A 13,901-nucleotide genomic window follows, 5' to 3' on the forward strand; every position below is an offset into this window, starting at 1 on the left:
CAGTCTACATTTTCAGCTTTGCCTCCCCATCATATCTATTTTCCAAGACTAAGAAAAGTAGCCTACATCTGAACACAAAAACACTAACAGTACGCATTTACTTACTTACTTTCACCATTTAGCATTTTTAACATGCATATACTGTTCATATATCCAGTCCATTTACAAGCGCACAAGTGTTCCAGTAAGGAAGACGATTCTGGAAAGTTATTTTAAACAGAAAGAGAAACATCATGTCCCTATATTGAACCCGAGAGAGGAAAAGCTGGGGATTTTCTGGCGCCTGTGCAATAACTCTAGAAAGACAGTTGACTGGAGATTTTGACTGCGCCTGTCTGTATTTACTGCTGCAACACGCTCCCTCTGAGCACATGGAGACCTTGTGTTGAGTTTCTGTCAGTTTTATCTGGCCCAAAGCGATGAAAAAGCTGGTCGATGTGGCAGACAACAGAAGCAGAAGTAGCAGAACTAATTGTCACGTAGACATATCTGTTCTACTTTTAAAAAAGTGCCACTTTCTACTACAGCCTTTAGAGAAAGGCAGTGGAGGAAACAGTGAATATTTTCTCTAAAATGTAGTTGAACAAATGTGTTAAGCTGCAATATAATAATAATAATAATAATAATAATAATAATAATGCAATAAAGGGAAAAACCAAAAAAACTCGAATTTATAGTTATAAATAAACTAAAATCTTGAGTAAAAATACACTTGCACTTGCATGTGTCACTCCAGTGCCCAAAGTTACTATGGCAACAGCTGAAGCACGCCACTTTGCATTCTCACTCTAAAACTGATACAGCTGTTCTCCACAGAGTGACTCTGAAATGCCCTTTAATTCTGATCTGATGTGCCTGCCGTGTTCACATGTAGAGACACATTTGCGATGGTGCAGCTCACCTGCACACGCCCTTCCTGTCTTTGCTTATTTCACTTACATACATTGTTTTCATGTTGCCTGTTTCCCTTCGGCTGAAAGTCAACAGAGGACTGGTTTATGTTACAATGATTTCCACGAGCAGCAAAAATAGACCTGGAGATCAATAAACATTGGCCATGGATCTTTGTCTTTGATGTTTGTGCACTCGTGTGTGTGTGTGTGTGTGTGTGTGTGTGTGTGTGTGTGTGTGTGTGTGTGTGTGTGTGTGTGTGTGTGTGTGTGTGTGTGTGTGTTTGTGTTCTGTTATCCTGGACTGGAGTTTTGGCACAGATTTCAAAGGCCTTATCAGATGAAGGTTAGCATTCTGCATGTTTGATGAATAGCCGCTCTGTATGCATTATGCTGTATATGTCCATGTTCCTGTCAGTGTCACCAGGAGGACTGCTAACACAGTGTGTGTGCCCAGACTAATAACACTGATATTCACTCATTCATTATACATACTATAATACTTCAGTGCTGCCATGTCAGCCACCTCCCACATCCACCGCTGAACTGATGGGACAGTTACACAAGCTGCAAGCAGTGTAAATGTACTGGGACCACATCAATAATATCCATTAAAGTTATAGAGGAAAACTCCACCCTCACATACTCTTGCACTGCTGTATATCACCAGTGTGAGTTGGAGGCAATCTGTATTTTTGTAAGTACTTTTGTCTCCTCTTGTAGTTGTATTGACTGGTAGAATTTTTAATCTTGCTGCAAAATGGTAAATCTAGAAAGTTCCTTTCTTTAATTCTAGGGATCTGACACTAAAGTCTGAGGTGTTTAAGGTGGAAATTCTCCTGAGAGACTTTGTAGTTGTTTGCAAAACATCCTCTTTTTCGATAAAACATCCTCTTTTAGTTTGTGCAGCAGCGGATCTGTGGCTGTGATTCAAATGTTGTGGAGCTATTACTGACATCTCAGGATGCCAACATCTCTTACAGTATCAACATGTCATCAAATATAAATATACTCTGAGGAATATTCTGTAATAAATGCTGGGCAAGAAAAACTGTGTGTGAAAGACACAGAGGGATAAATAGTGCCCACTGTAACTCCAATAGTACCTCTACCCACTGGCTTAAACACACAAACAACAGCTGCACAACAGCTGACAGTTCCCCATGCATTGAAGACACATACACACACACACACACACACACTCACAAAAAACAGGCTCACGTCCTGCTGCAGGCAGGGGCGTGTTGTACTCATGCATATACAGCTCCAACACACCTGCCACAACAGAGCACAGCTGTCAAGTGCATCACCCTTCACCCTATACGCACCCTCAATGAGCACACACACACACACACACACACATATATGAGGAAACATACACTAACTGGGTGATTGTGTGCCGACACCTGAGCACACATTCGCTCGCAAAACAGGATTTGACCCGCTCCGAGCACGCACAGGAGATGGCACAAACCAAACAGTCACACAAAGCTACACACCTTTTTGTTTCAAGCTTTAATACTTGTGCTAAGACTAAGATTGGTAAATGACTACAAATACTATTAGACAGTGTAATGACCTGCAGTGGGCAATCAAGATACTGCTTAGTCTTAAGGAAAATACTGATTCCAAATATTTGTACTTTTTTCGAACTAAAATAAGTTTTTACAGTTTAAAATAAAATGTGCAGCTATAAATGAAATTATTTATATATGGATTAAATTAATAGTATGGCCTCCCTCAGATATTCTACTGTATGTTTTATTAATAACACACACACAGAAGGAACAGTGCACAAGGGGAATGCTAATAGGCTTACACACACACACACACACACACACACACACACACACACACACACACACACACAATAAATGTCAAATTGATGCCACACTGTAACTAAACCTAAGCTCCTCCTCCTCCTCCGCCTCATGTATTCGCTGCTGAAGTGTGCTGGCTTCTACGGAAAGGATATCAGACATTTTAGTATTTGCACTCTTGAATTCAATTAAAGAAAAAAAAACGAAAAAAAAAAATGAAAACCTAACTTGACTAAAGAAAAGGCGAGGATGAAACGGGAGGGCAGAACATTTTATAACCCATAAATAAGTGATGTGCCTCACTTGCTCCCCCCCCCCCCCCCCCCCCACAAAAAAAAAAAAAAACCCACTAACCATTCTTCCTCCCTCTCCACTCCGCCCCTCAGCCGGCTCCCTCTATCTCACCGTCTTGCTAAGGGGGAGGGGAGCGATGAAAGGCGTATGAGTGACAGATAAGTAGATGACTATACTGTCCCAGCCCTCATTAAAACTCTGCGCTTATATCATCCACCACTCTGACCCTCCTCCTCCTCCTCCTCCTCCTCCTCCTCTGCATCGAGCCCTGGCAAATGATACCCCGGGAGAGGAAGAGAGAGAGAGACAGAGGAGGGAGGTGCTGCTCATCAGTTATTCCTGTTCTCTGACCTAACTTGACAACCAGCTCCAATAATGAGACAAAGAGGGATGAGACAGAGACTTTGCCAGAGACCAGGATGTTGACAAGGAAGTGAACTGTCCTAAATTGGCAGATAATGGGCCTGCTGTTGCCCGGTCTTTAACAAATCATTGTCCAAACCTCCTCCACCATGTTCTGAGATTCCTCTGAGTACAGCAGATCTCAAACATGTGGTCACCCAGTGTCTCTCTTTTCCATCTACTAACCTTAACCTATGAATAGACTGTGGGTGAGTTGCAGGGTGGGATGCACTGTAATAATGGCTTTTCTCTTCTCTTCTTTTCTCTTTTACAGGAAGCTCTGACATTTCAACTGTAACCCACTGAGTCAGACTGCAAAACCTCTTAACACAATGTGCTTCTCAGTACAAACAGACCCCAAACTACAATAAAACATAATGTTTAAAATAATAAATGTGTCAGCTGGTTTAGAGGAAAGTTAAAAGCCCACACGATTGTATCAAAGTCTGTAAATCAATGCTTAAAATACACCAAAATATCATTTAATATGCTTGTTTATTCAATATTTTCCACTGGTTTTTGGTTTATTCATAATCTTATATAAAAATTCATGAAAAACCTGACAAGCAGTTGTAGTCCAGTGTGTTTTGAAAGCCACATGGACTTTGGAGTGCATGGAGAGGCTCCCTGCATGCTTTCAGCCGCAAACAGGAAATAATCAAGAGCCAGGAGCTTGCAAGTACATTAAGAGCGCGTTAACAGTCTTTTTAGGCACTGAAGTCTCTGGAGTCCCATGTCAGGACTTGTGATGAAGGATATGTTGTTTCTTAGTTCACCGCTTGAATGGATTTAAGACTACATTATTCACATTAGCACTTCCAGTCGAATTAAAACAGATAATAAATAAAAAATACAAAATGTTTCCAAATTAGAGCATTACAGCTGTCACTGTGATTCAGAAAGTAAACAGGGCTACCAAAGTTAACCGCGGTTGGTTTCCCAAGATAGGGTCAAGTAACTGTCAAAACAACATTATCATGAAGGCGTGTAGGAAACACAAAGTTGACAACATACCTCTGAACCAAAATGGAAAGTAACACAAAGGAAACATGGAAATTCTGATGCCAATTCTGAATAAAAAAGGAACAAACTAATTCTGGTTTATTACTTGGTCCCATAATGCTTGGTTGAAGACTGGCCATACAGCCCGTAGAAGTCAGGGTGCCTGGCTGTCTGTGAGGCTTCCATCAGTCCCCTGATGGGAAAATGCTGCAGCGGCTGGCTTGCAGATAGCGGGGCATGTGGGGGAAACTCCTGAGAGGTCATGGAGGGGAAGGAGTCCGACGCTGGGTACGGAGGCCGGGCACGAGCAGCGGGGGCCCTGGAGCAGCAGCAGTTATTCAGAGTGCACATCAGTACTTTCCTCCCTTCGTACATGGCTTGTTGCGAGGCACCTCCACTGGGGAAGTGGGAGGGGGGGAATAAGGTCCCTGAGTGGTGGCTAGAGCTGGAGCCTAGACCCACCATGTGATGGGCTGAAGCATCAAGGAGCCGACTATGGCCGGGGCCAGCATGAAGATTCTGGGGGAGGCCTTCAGATGCGTACATGGACGAAGCGCGATGACTCTGGTCAGGCAGGAAGGGTTTTTTGCTGCTGTAGAGCAATGGTGGAGGATCCTGGGAGGTGGAGTTTTCTGTGTTACTCCCTAGGAAGGCCATACTGTACTTCCTCTTCTGTAGTCCTGAACTCGTCCCCATTTGGGAGCCAGCAGAGCTGCTGCGAGACTGGACAATCTCAAGAATGGGCGCCTCGTTGAACGGTTCTGAGAGTGGAAAGTAGTGGCGGGGCAGGAGCAGATAATAGTTAATCCTCCTGACCATATTATAGCCCAGAAACTGCTAAATATCTTACAATCTTACGAATCATTCATTGCTTCTCTTTCTTACCTTCCAGCATTTTTCGCAGGTTCTTCTCTCTCGTTGAGAGTTCAGACAGCAAATGATGAGAGTTGAGCTGGCCCACTCTGAGTGGAGGGATGGCACTACTCAGATGTGAGTTTGACCTGAAAAATAACACACACGTAAAACCATGAGGACCAGATTCAGTAAGAGAATTTCACCCTCGCTTGAGACGCATTCTGCACCTTGAGACTTGGGTTTATATTTCGAAGACTAGAAGAATAATTTGCTCGTCAACTGACATCCAACAGCGAAGTATATGTGTCTTCTTATGCAAGGAAAATTAGGAATTACACAGGTATATGAAAAGTAAATTGTGGTTGGGAAGAGAACATTTGATTGAACACTTTTAATGAAAACGTCACCGATTTAGTTTACAGAGATGAACAGCTTTGAAAAGAGAGCAGGAATATTAAAAGAGCACAATATCTAACTAATCAATAACACCGAACAACGCGATACTAATTGCCGTCTCACAGCTTTTGAGAATGAGTTGTACCCTCTCACTCTGATTGTATAACATATGATAAATACTAAATACAATCATGTAGAGTAAAGTGAAACAGAAAAGAAATAACAATGCTTACCTGTCTATTAGCAGCTGGTACGGTTTTGTATTCTGAAAAAGACAGAATGAGATAAGACACAAAAGTCCTTCAGACCCACCATCTGCCTTTGAATGCTATACAACAACTGATGTGTGTTTGTGTGATTGTACGGACATGAATGCATGTAGGAGAAATGGAAAGGCAGGTGCATACATATATATTTTTTTACCTTTATGAAGTTAATGCTGTCCGCTCTTTGGAAGAACGTTTGTACTGAGCTCAGGAGTGTTTCTGCTTCCTGCCGCCTCTCGTTGAGCTGCAGAACCTGCTGGGAGTTTTTCCTCACGTACATGGTGCAAGTGCTTTCCAGCATCTGCATGGTTTCAGCCTGGTTTGCTTCTAGCAGCGTATGCATCCTCTGGTACTGGGCTCTCACACGCTCCTTCAGTTCAGACACAGCATCCTGTGGAGAGAGGACAGGTTGGAGACAAGTTATAAAACATGTGCGCAAAATGCATTCACACACAAATTATACAGGCACAGCAACTGTTTTACATGTCAAAATGCATTTAGTAGCACTGGAAAGTACCACTCAACCTACAAAAGTAGTTGTGTAATGTCTTTGGTGGCTGAGGAAAATTAATCACTTTCCTGACCATTCTGTCCTTAATCAGTCTCTTGTGAGTCAATCAAATGTGCAACATTAAACTGCTGGAGTGCCAATTTTGCAACTTTGCATCTTTTACCAATTGTTTCCACAATTTCCTGGCTAAACATCAAAACTACATAAAGATATAAGAAAAGAAAATAAAAAAACACATTGGATAAAAATAAAAAAATATACTTCAATACACATTAATGGCTTCATGTGTTGAATTACTTTATAAGTATATTTTATATATATTTTCTTCTATTTTGCGGAATGCACTTGTTCAGAACTAAAGTAGGAAAGTCATTTGTAAAATGCATTTTCCGCTCTGGTGCACTAGCCAGTCAAAGCTAGAAATAAATTATATTTTCTCTTCATTTTCCAACAGCGAACAAAGGTACAGAGTGGTTTCATAACAGCACAGTGTAGACACAATTCAAACACAAACCTACATGATGACTAAGAACTAAGGGACTGATAATGTTCAGAATTGTGTCTCTGTAAGTCTACACAATGTGTGTGTTGTACTGGACCTTCATCAGTGTCTTGTCTGACTCCAGCTTGGTGAGCTGCTCATCGATGTTCTGAACACGACCCTCCAGTCTGTCTTGCTGCCTCATTAGCATGGCCTGTGGGGAGATGACATACAAGAGATGGATTAGACAGATGAACAAGATACAATAGAAAAAAAATACACACACACACACACACACACACACACACACACACACACACACACACACTGAAAGTTTCTTAAAAACTCTGGCCTTTCCTGGGACCTCTGCAAACCTGGCTGCTATTCATGAGTCACTAAGACAACCTCCTCCACCATCCTGATTAGACAGAGGAAACGACAGCTGCCAGCGACAACCACATACATTTATCCATTAGGAGAGCACCAGCACAGGCAAACAGAATTGCACAAATCCATCTCTGATTGCTTCTAAGTTTATCAGGGGCCCTGCTACACCAAGTGAAGTGCATTGTTGGGAATAGCTGGCTTCCTCTGTGGCCTGATTCAGAGTGCAAAAAGAGCCAAAGGCCAGTAAAAGAACTGGTAACCATAATCCTTCTCCGTTTACGACGTCGAAGTCACAGTCTGACAGCAAAGTAGGAACAGTGGAGGGCAGGTACATTTTTTAATGAACTATTTCTGAATGGGGAAGGCACCCTGTCCAAGTAAGAGAAAACCTGCTGTCATGGAAACAAAGCCGTGTGTATGTATTTATATGTGAAAGCTAATGTGTATGTGAGGGAGCAGGAAGGAGCAAGAAAAGCAGGGGTTTCGCACTACCTCTCTTTGCCTTCTCTTTTTGCCACATGCATTGCTCCCATTGTTTGCGTTGGCCTCTGTGTCAGTGACAGATTGTCATGTCTGTGTGCACAACGCTGGGGTCTGCTCTCTCCCTCCGCATGAGTGTGGGATGGGAGAAAAAGGGAACGGGAGGAAAGGCAAAGTGCTAAGAACGGACAGAGAGAAACTGAGAAAGACATACAAAAAAAAGAGAGACTGAAACCAACAGAGAGAAAGTTTGAAGCACAGAAGAGAGATAGAGAGAATGAGGACATTCCTGCGGTCTCTAGTGAGCGAGTTTCAGGGTATCTACATTGTGGTATCGCAGCAACAGGCCTCTTCAGCTGCTTACAGCACTCATGGAGTCTTATGTAGAACAACTGGTTGGCCAAAGCACTATACCACAGTGAGCACTTCCAACAGTCCATCCAGTTTCGAAAACAAAACAATAAGAAAGACTATGATTAACATAAAATACGAGCCAATACACGTTACTACAGTCTTTTTTGTTTGTTTGCATATTCTTTAAAACTGTCTTGTTTAGGGAGGAAGACTGCTGATTATTTTGTCATTTGGGAAACAGCAGGAATACTTCTGTCTCCTCCAGTTCAGTTGTTTCACAATTTAAGATTGTGGATTGTGACATGGACTTTGGACTATTGACATTAGATGCACTAACAAGGTAAAGAGCACATAATAAACAAAAGGAGCTTGTACACTGTTAAAGCAGCATAAACTGAGTTTCAGTGCCATTGGGGGACAGTGGAACAACCTGTAAACCCCACATTAACATATAATAGCCCTATACAGTTATTAGTAAATGTGTTAGCAATAATTAGCCTAATTACACATCCAGCAGATTACATTAAGTCCAATATTCACTCTCCTTTTAGTTCTGTTTTACCAGCTCCTGTCTGGCTTCTTAACAGCTAAACGCTACTCCATTTTAGCTAGTTTACAACTTTGTTGCTAGCTAACTTTAATGTTAGCTAGTTGCTAACTTTGACGGTCTGCTATTTAGTGATGGGCAGATACTGTACATGGGTTATATCTTTTTTTCTAATACAGGCTGGCTGCCGCAGCTGGAAATGACACTGATGAGAGAGGATCAAATCAATAAAGTTACCTGAAGATCATAAAACCAAAACAATTAGCCTAACTGAAAGATGCTAAAAAAGCTCCATAGAGCTGAGGGGAACTGCAGAGTCGGCTGAAATTTCTTTGTGGGGTCATCTCTTACGAGTCTCCCACATTAAACATAATGAAATGATCCATTGTTAATATAAAAATATTGATCAGTGCAGCTTAAGTGCATAGAGGAAAACATTACAATTCCATTAATTTGATTAAATGCCTTAATTGCACTGCATTGCTGTTGCAGTGTTGACTGTCAGTGTTAAAGGGGATCCAACTAAAAAGATCAAGAAAGTATTTTGCTTTATTGTTTGTGATACTGAGGCCTGTATTATGTGAGCTCAAGAGATGGGGACTTATCTGATTTGTTGAAGCAGGCCAAACATCATAAAATGATCAAGAGGTGCTGGGGCAACAAATCTGCCTTAAATTAGCCTTAAGGTAGCTGTATGTTGTCAAATTTCTATTTTGGAGGAATGTAACTGACAGGGAAAAAAATCAGTGTTGTGTGTTGGCTGAATAATCATCTGGTTTGTGTATTAGATGACCTGTCAGTTGTACTGAGAGCAATAGCAGATTTAAACTTGTTGTCAAACTTGATGTTTTAAACTGTGGTGGTGCACAATGCTTTTGATTACATTTGGATCACTACATCACTTGGACTTAAAAGGGGTACCCTGTGGCATTTTTGACTACTCATGGCATCTCGAGGAACGTCATGGTGAGCAGTTCCATGCATTGTGTTGTTTCTGCTAGCATGCACATGATGATTGTGGATGTGCCAATGAAAGAGGAAGAGAAAGTCTGCCAATATATGTATGTAAATAACTGTATGTAAGTGTTGCACTTAGGCCAGATGTTTTCATATAGACATTCATTGTGTTTGTCAGGCTTTAAAAAGATACAACTAAGTAGACACCATTAAGTTTTGCTAAACATGCATACATGCATACCTTTATGCAGAGGTGGTGGCATGTTCTGGAGACATGCACATGATGGAAATCTGTCAAATTTTCACATCATCTCACATGAGACTAGCAACATTCTCGTTGAATATCAGCAGCCGTCCTTAATCTTGTGTCACATCCCACACCTGTACTACATCTCCACACCACACACTGCTTATACAAGAGGCACTTTCAGCTAAACAGTCCTCTCCAAACAATCTGATAATACCCATAGTGACTGACTCTCCCCTGCAAACTCACGTGGTACCTAGTTAGTTGAGCTGTGTTTCTCGTTTCATCCAGTGCTGTGTGCGTAATATTTTCAAACCTTTCAGAGAGTTCACTTACATCAACAATCACTGTCTTAACACAGAGCATAAAAGCTCAGTGGTACCTATACCTTCTGTGTGACAGTTGTACAACAGGAGAGAACACTTTCTGGGTTATTGCTATCGTAAACATTGCATGAGCTGCTTTATGTGAGTTGGCTTCGCATAATGGCAGCAGCTTTTCTTTGCCTAGATGCTTCTGCTCAACAACCATGTCTTCCTCATTTTGCCATATTTCCCTTCAATTCCCTTTTCGTCTTGTTGTGTGCTTGAAATAGCATACGGGGGCTGGAGGGAACTGTCTGCTTGCTGATCTCTCTGTAGCAGCGTGAAAGCCTACCTTTATCAAGATTAAACCCACCAATGATCACTTTCCCTACTGTCCTATTTAGGCATCCAGACACCCGCGGGTTGCCAGGAAGCTCATGTTTAAATGAGGAGCCTCAGGCTCAATGAACAGAGAACCTCTTTCACAATCAACTGAGAACTATTCCCCACGTCTGATGTCAATAGACTGCCCTCAGCATTCTGGGGAACTGACTCACTCCAGCCCAGATAGAAGAAATTGCTAACGGTGGAGCTTCCAGGAGCGACGGTTTCCTGCAGAGATGCCTGAGAAAACCAGGGTGAGGTTGTGTGGGAGGGCTCCACCTCCGCCTGTTCAAGGGACGACATTACTATTATATTATTCTTCCATTCACGTCCCAAATTTACCAGCACACCTTGCAAAGGGTTACTGTAAAAGTCTCCTTTGAGAGCCAAAACAACCAAAGATATGAACATAACTACATTGGTTTTTCCCTCTTTGTTTATCCAAAAAGCAAGAAGAGTGCTGCCAGGGGAATTTAAAATCCTTTTACCAAAATAGACCACAGCTCTGTCAAGGAGAACAAACTCTCAGTAAGTGATGATGAGAAGCCTCTCTGGCCTCAAATTACTTTAACAAATGACCCAGCATCCAAGAAGAAGTTAACTTTTTGGCTGTTGCCACATTTATCAATATTAGAGTGCACTCTGTCTAAAGGCCCGAGCATGGAGAGTGTTCATCTGAGAAGAGCCAGGGACTCTGACTCCGGGATAACTCCATTTACCCTGCAAACATACAGTTGTGAAAGAACAGAAAAATGGGTGGGTGTGTGCGTGTGTGTGTCTGTGTGTGTGTGTGTGTGTAGAGAGCAGCTGTGGAAAGGGCTGAACAGACATCTTTTGTCCCAATAATAGCTCTGAACCAGAGCAACAGTTTGCACCAAAGACTTCTACCAATTTAGAACTTTGTGATCTACACACTGGAAAGAAATGCGTCCGTAACTTTCCTGACTGGAATAATGCGATCATCAAATGTTTCAACAAGACCGCAACACGGCAGATGCTAAAACTAATCTGATTCTCACTACCGCCCCTTCACAGATAGAATTGTGTATAAGGCAGTGTGGGTGGTTGTTTTTTTACACCTTGCCACTTGGATTAGACTTGTGAAAAGAGAGTGAACTGAAATAAAGTATAAAAATTAGGAAAATACAGAGGTGGACACAGCCATGACACGCTGGCCTTAAGCGAGACGCATACCTCCATGCATCCTGAGGTCAACCCTGCCAAGGAAGATCATTATTCACTTCTTGTCAGTTAAGTTAACACAAGCAGAATCACTGTTCCTCTCTCCCCCTGGGAATTTTACTAGAATCACTTTTCCAACTCAAAAAGTTATGAACTTGCTGTCTTGTGTACATCCTACAAATCACCACATTTCCTTCTCAAAACCAGTCATTTCATTTATCAGCCTAGCCAGAGAACATTTCCTCGTCAGCAAATGATGAAAGTGAGCTAACCAACCAGCTAAACAAACTGCATGTGGATCCGCCCCCACTGCACAGGGGTTATCATTTCCGGCGGATGCAGATTGCATCACAGCACTTACCCCAAGGCACAGGGTGGCTAATGTGAAGGTGTGGCAGTGTGGAGTGGGTGCTATGAGGGGTGGCTTTTCACCTGTCCACTCCTCTCACATCACATGAGATTAAAGGAAGAGGCAAATAAAGGAAGCCTTTATAGACTAGTGAACTGAGAGAAACATTTGCAAAATCCATGAAAGAAAGTGCATCTATCACATTTTTTGACTGTCACCCGCGTTTCAGTTGCCAGTTTAAAGTGAATTACTGAGCAGGAGAGTATGTGTGGGTGTGATTTATCTACCTGCATTTGTATGCGTTGTGTATCCACATCGCAGACTGTATGTCTTTGGTTAGTGCAGTGAGAGATGCAGCAGAACGGACACAGAGCCACCTGCTCTTCCTCACAGTGGAGTAGCCTGTACTCCTCATGACTGGGACAGGTCCAAGCACTCAGCTCCTCTGCGTCAACTAACAGGTGTCCCGGGGCTGCACACGGCTGCTGTAGGTGCGTCTGGATATGAGTTTGGCAGCAGGGCTCCTTGCAGCGCAGACAGACCTTCCGCACAGGCAGCTGGGGGCCTCGCCTGCAGAGGACACACTGCAGCACAGCAGGGACTTTCTCAGTGTTCAACGCGTTAAACCGCTTGACTATGTTGGCAAGCTTGAAGTTCTTCTCCAGTGTGGGTTTCTGGTTGTAGTCATGGTTGCACTCGGGACATCGGACCGCAGCATTGTCTTTGGCCCAGGCCTCTGAGATGCAACCCTTGCAGAAGTTGTGCTTGCATGGCAGCTGGATGGGTTCATCAAACACATTCAGGCAAATGGGACACAGAAGCTCCTCTTCCAAGCAGTTTTTCCAACTTGCATCCATGACTTCACCTGGATCCAAACTGATGTGCTGTGACTAAAAAAAGGGCAGAACTGAAAATTATTATTTTTTCAAAATATGGATTACTGCTTTCTGCACTGAGCTCCTTTAGAAACATATAAAGAAAGACACTTTAAGCCTACCAAAGTCTTGTTACTTACATCCTGCCCAAAATGGCACAGAAAGATGTGGGCCAAGAAAATTAACTCTTCATATATTCAAGCGGCAGCAAAGTGTCAAACGAAGTGCAATCACAGTCAAACTTAGACAACACACTGTCATAACGAAAGAATTAACAATGACAATATAATATCTGGCTCGTAAATACTCGCCGGGGAATTCACATACAAGCTGTGGCGTTTGAAAGCGACAACTTGCGACACTGGAAATGAGACTCTGTCTAATAAAATATCACACTGACATCTTATTTTTAGCCGAGGACACTCTTGCCTATTGTCAAACAAGCATTAGAGTAGTCTCCTGAAACATATTCGATGTATTCTTATGGAAGAAAAGCAACGTTACCAACTATTTATTTCCCATGTCGTCGGCAGACTCCGGTGCACCTATAATGCCTCTGAGCTTATCGCATCCAGCCCGCGATGAGATCCGGCTCCTCCGGTAAGATCACAGCGGTGTGTCCGGCATAGCGCTCAACGCTGGGATTTTATACGAATCCCGGGCTGTTGTTCAGCTGCTTTCGCTTTCCCGTCAACTCTTTGACTAATATTTGATCGTAAGCAGCGCAGGCAGCTTGTGACTCGTCGGGAGGGAGCTCAGTGCTTTCACACCGACTGCCCCCCTCCGATAACGTGACCCGTCACAGAGTTGATACACAGACTGGGGGGGAGGAGCCCAGAGGAAGCAGGCATACGAACGGCCACAGCAAACTCTACCGGAGAGATCGTAGATGACCAGGAGACACTTGTGTGACCGGT

At 42.8% G+C, this 13,901-nt stretch overlaps 1 protein-coding gene across 2 annotated transcripts; it reads right to left on the reverse strand.

Moving 5' to 3' along the window:
* Nucleotides 1-3,901: 3,901 nt before the first annotated feature.
* LOC111234625 (probable E3 ubiquitin-protein ligase TRIM8) lies at nucleotides 3,902-13,757 on the reverse strand. 2 transcript variants are annotated; one of them, XM_022762810.1, is made up of 7 exons: nucleotides 13,493-13,757; nucleotides 12,397-12,999; nucleotides 7,036-7,131; nucleotides 6,083-6,316; nucleotides 5,893-5,924; nucleotides 5,294-5,409; nucleotides 3,902-5,169 (listed from the first exon to the last, which is right to left on the reverse strand). In XM_022762810.1, the coding sequence occupies exons 2-7, from the start codon at nucleotides 12,964-12,966 to the stop codon at nucleotides 4,511-4,513; spliced, it is 1,707 nt and encodes a 568-aa protein (XP_022618531.1). In that variant the 5' UTR covers nucleotides 12,967-12,999; nucleotides 13,493-13,757; the 3' UTR covers nucleotides 3,902-4,510. The 2 variants fall into 2 exon arrangements, with proteins under 2 accessions (XP_022618531.1, XP_022618524.1); XM_022762803.1 differs by having other exon boundaries at nucleotides 13,489-13,757.
* Nucleotides 13,758-13,901: the final 144 nt, after the last annotated feature.

This window comes from Seriola dumerili, unplaced genomic scaffold, assembly GCF_002260705.1.
Source record: "Seriola dumerili isolate Sdu_G_001 unplaced genomic scaffold, Sdu_1.0 BDQW01000024.1, whole genome shotgun sequence".
NCBI lineage: Eukaryota > Metazoa > Chordata > Actinopteri > Carangiformes > Carangidae > Seriola > Seriola dumerili.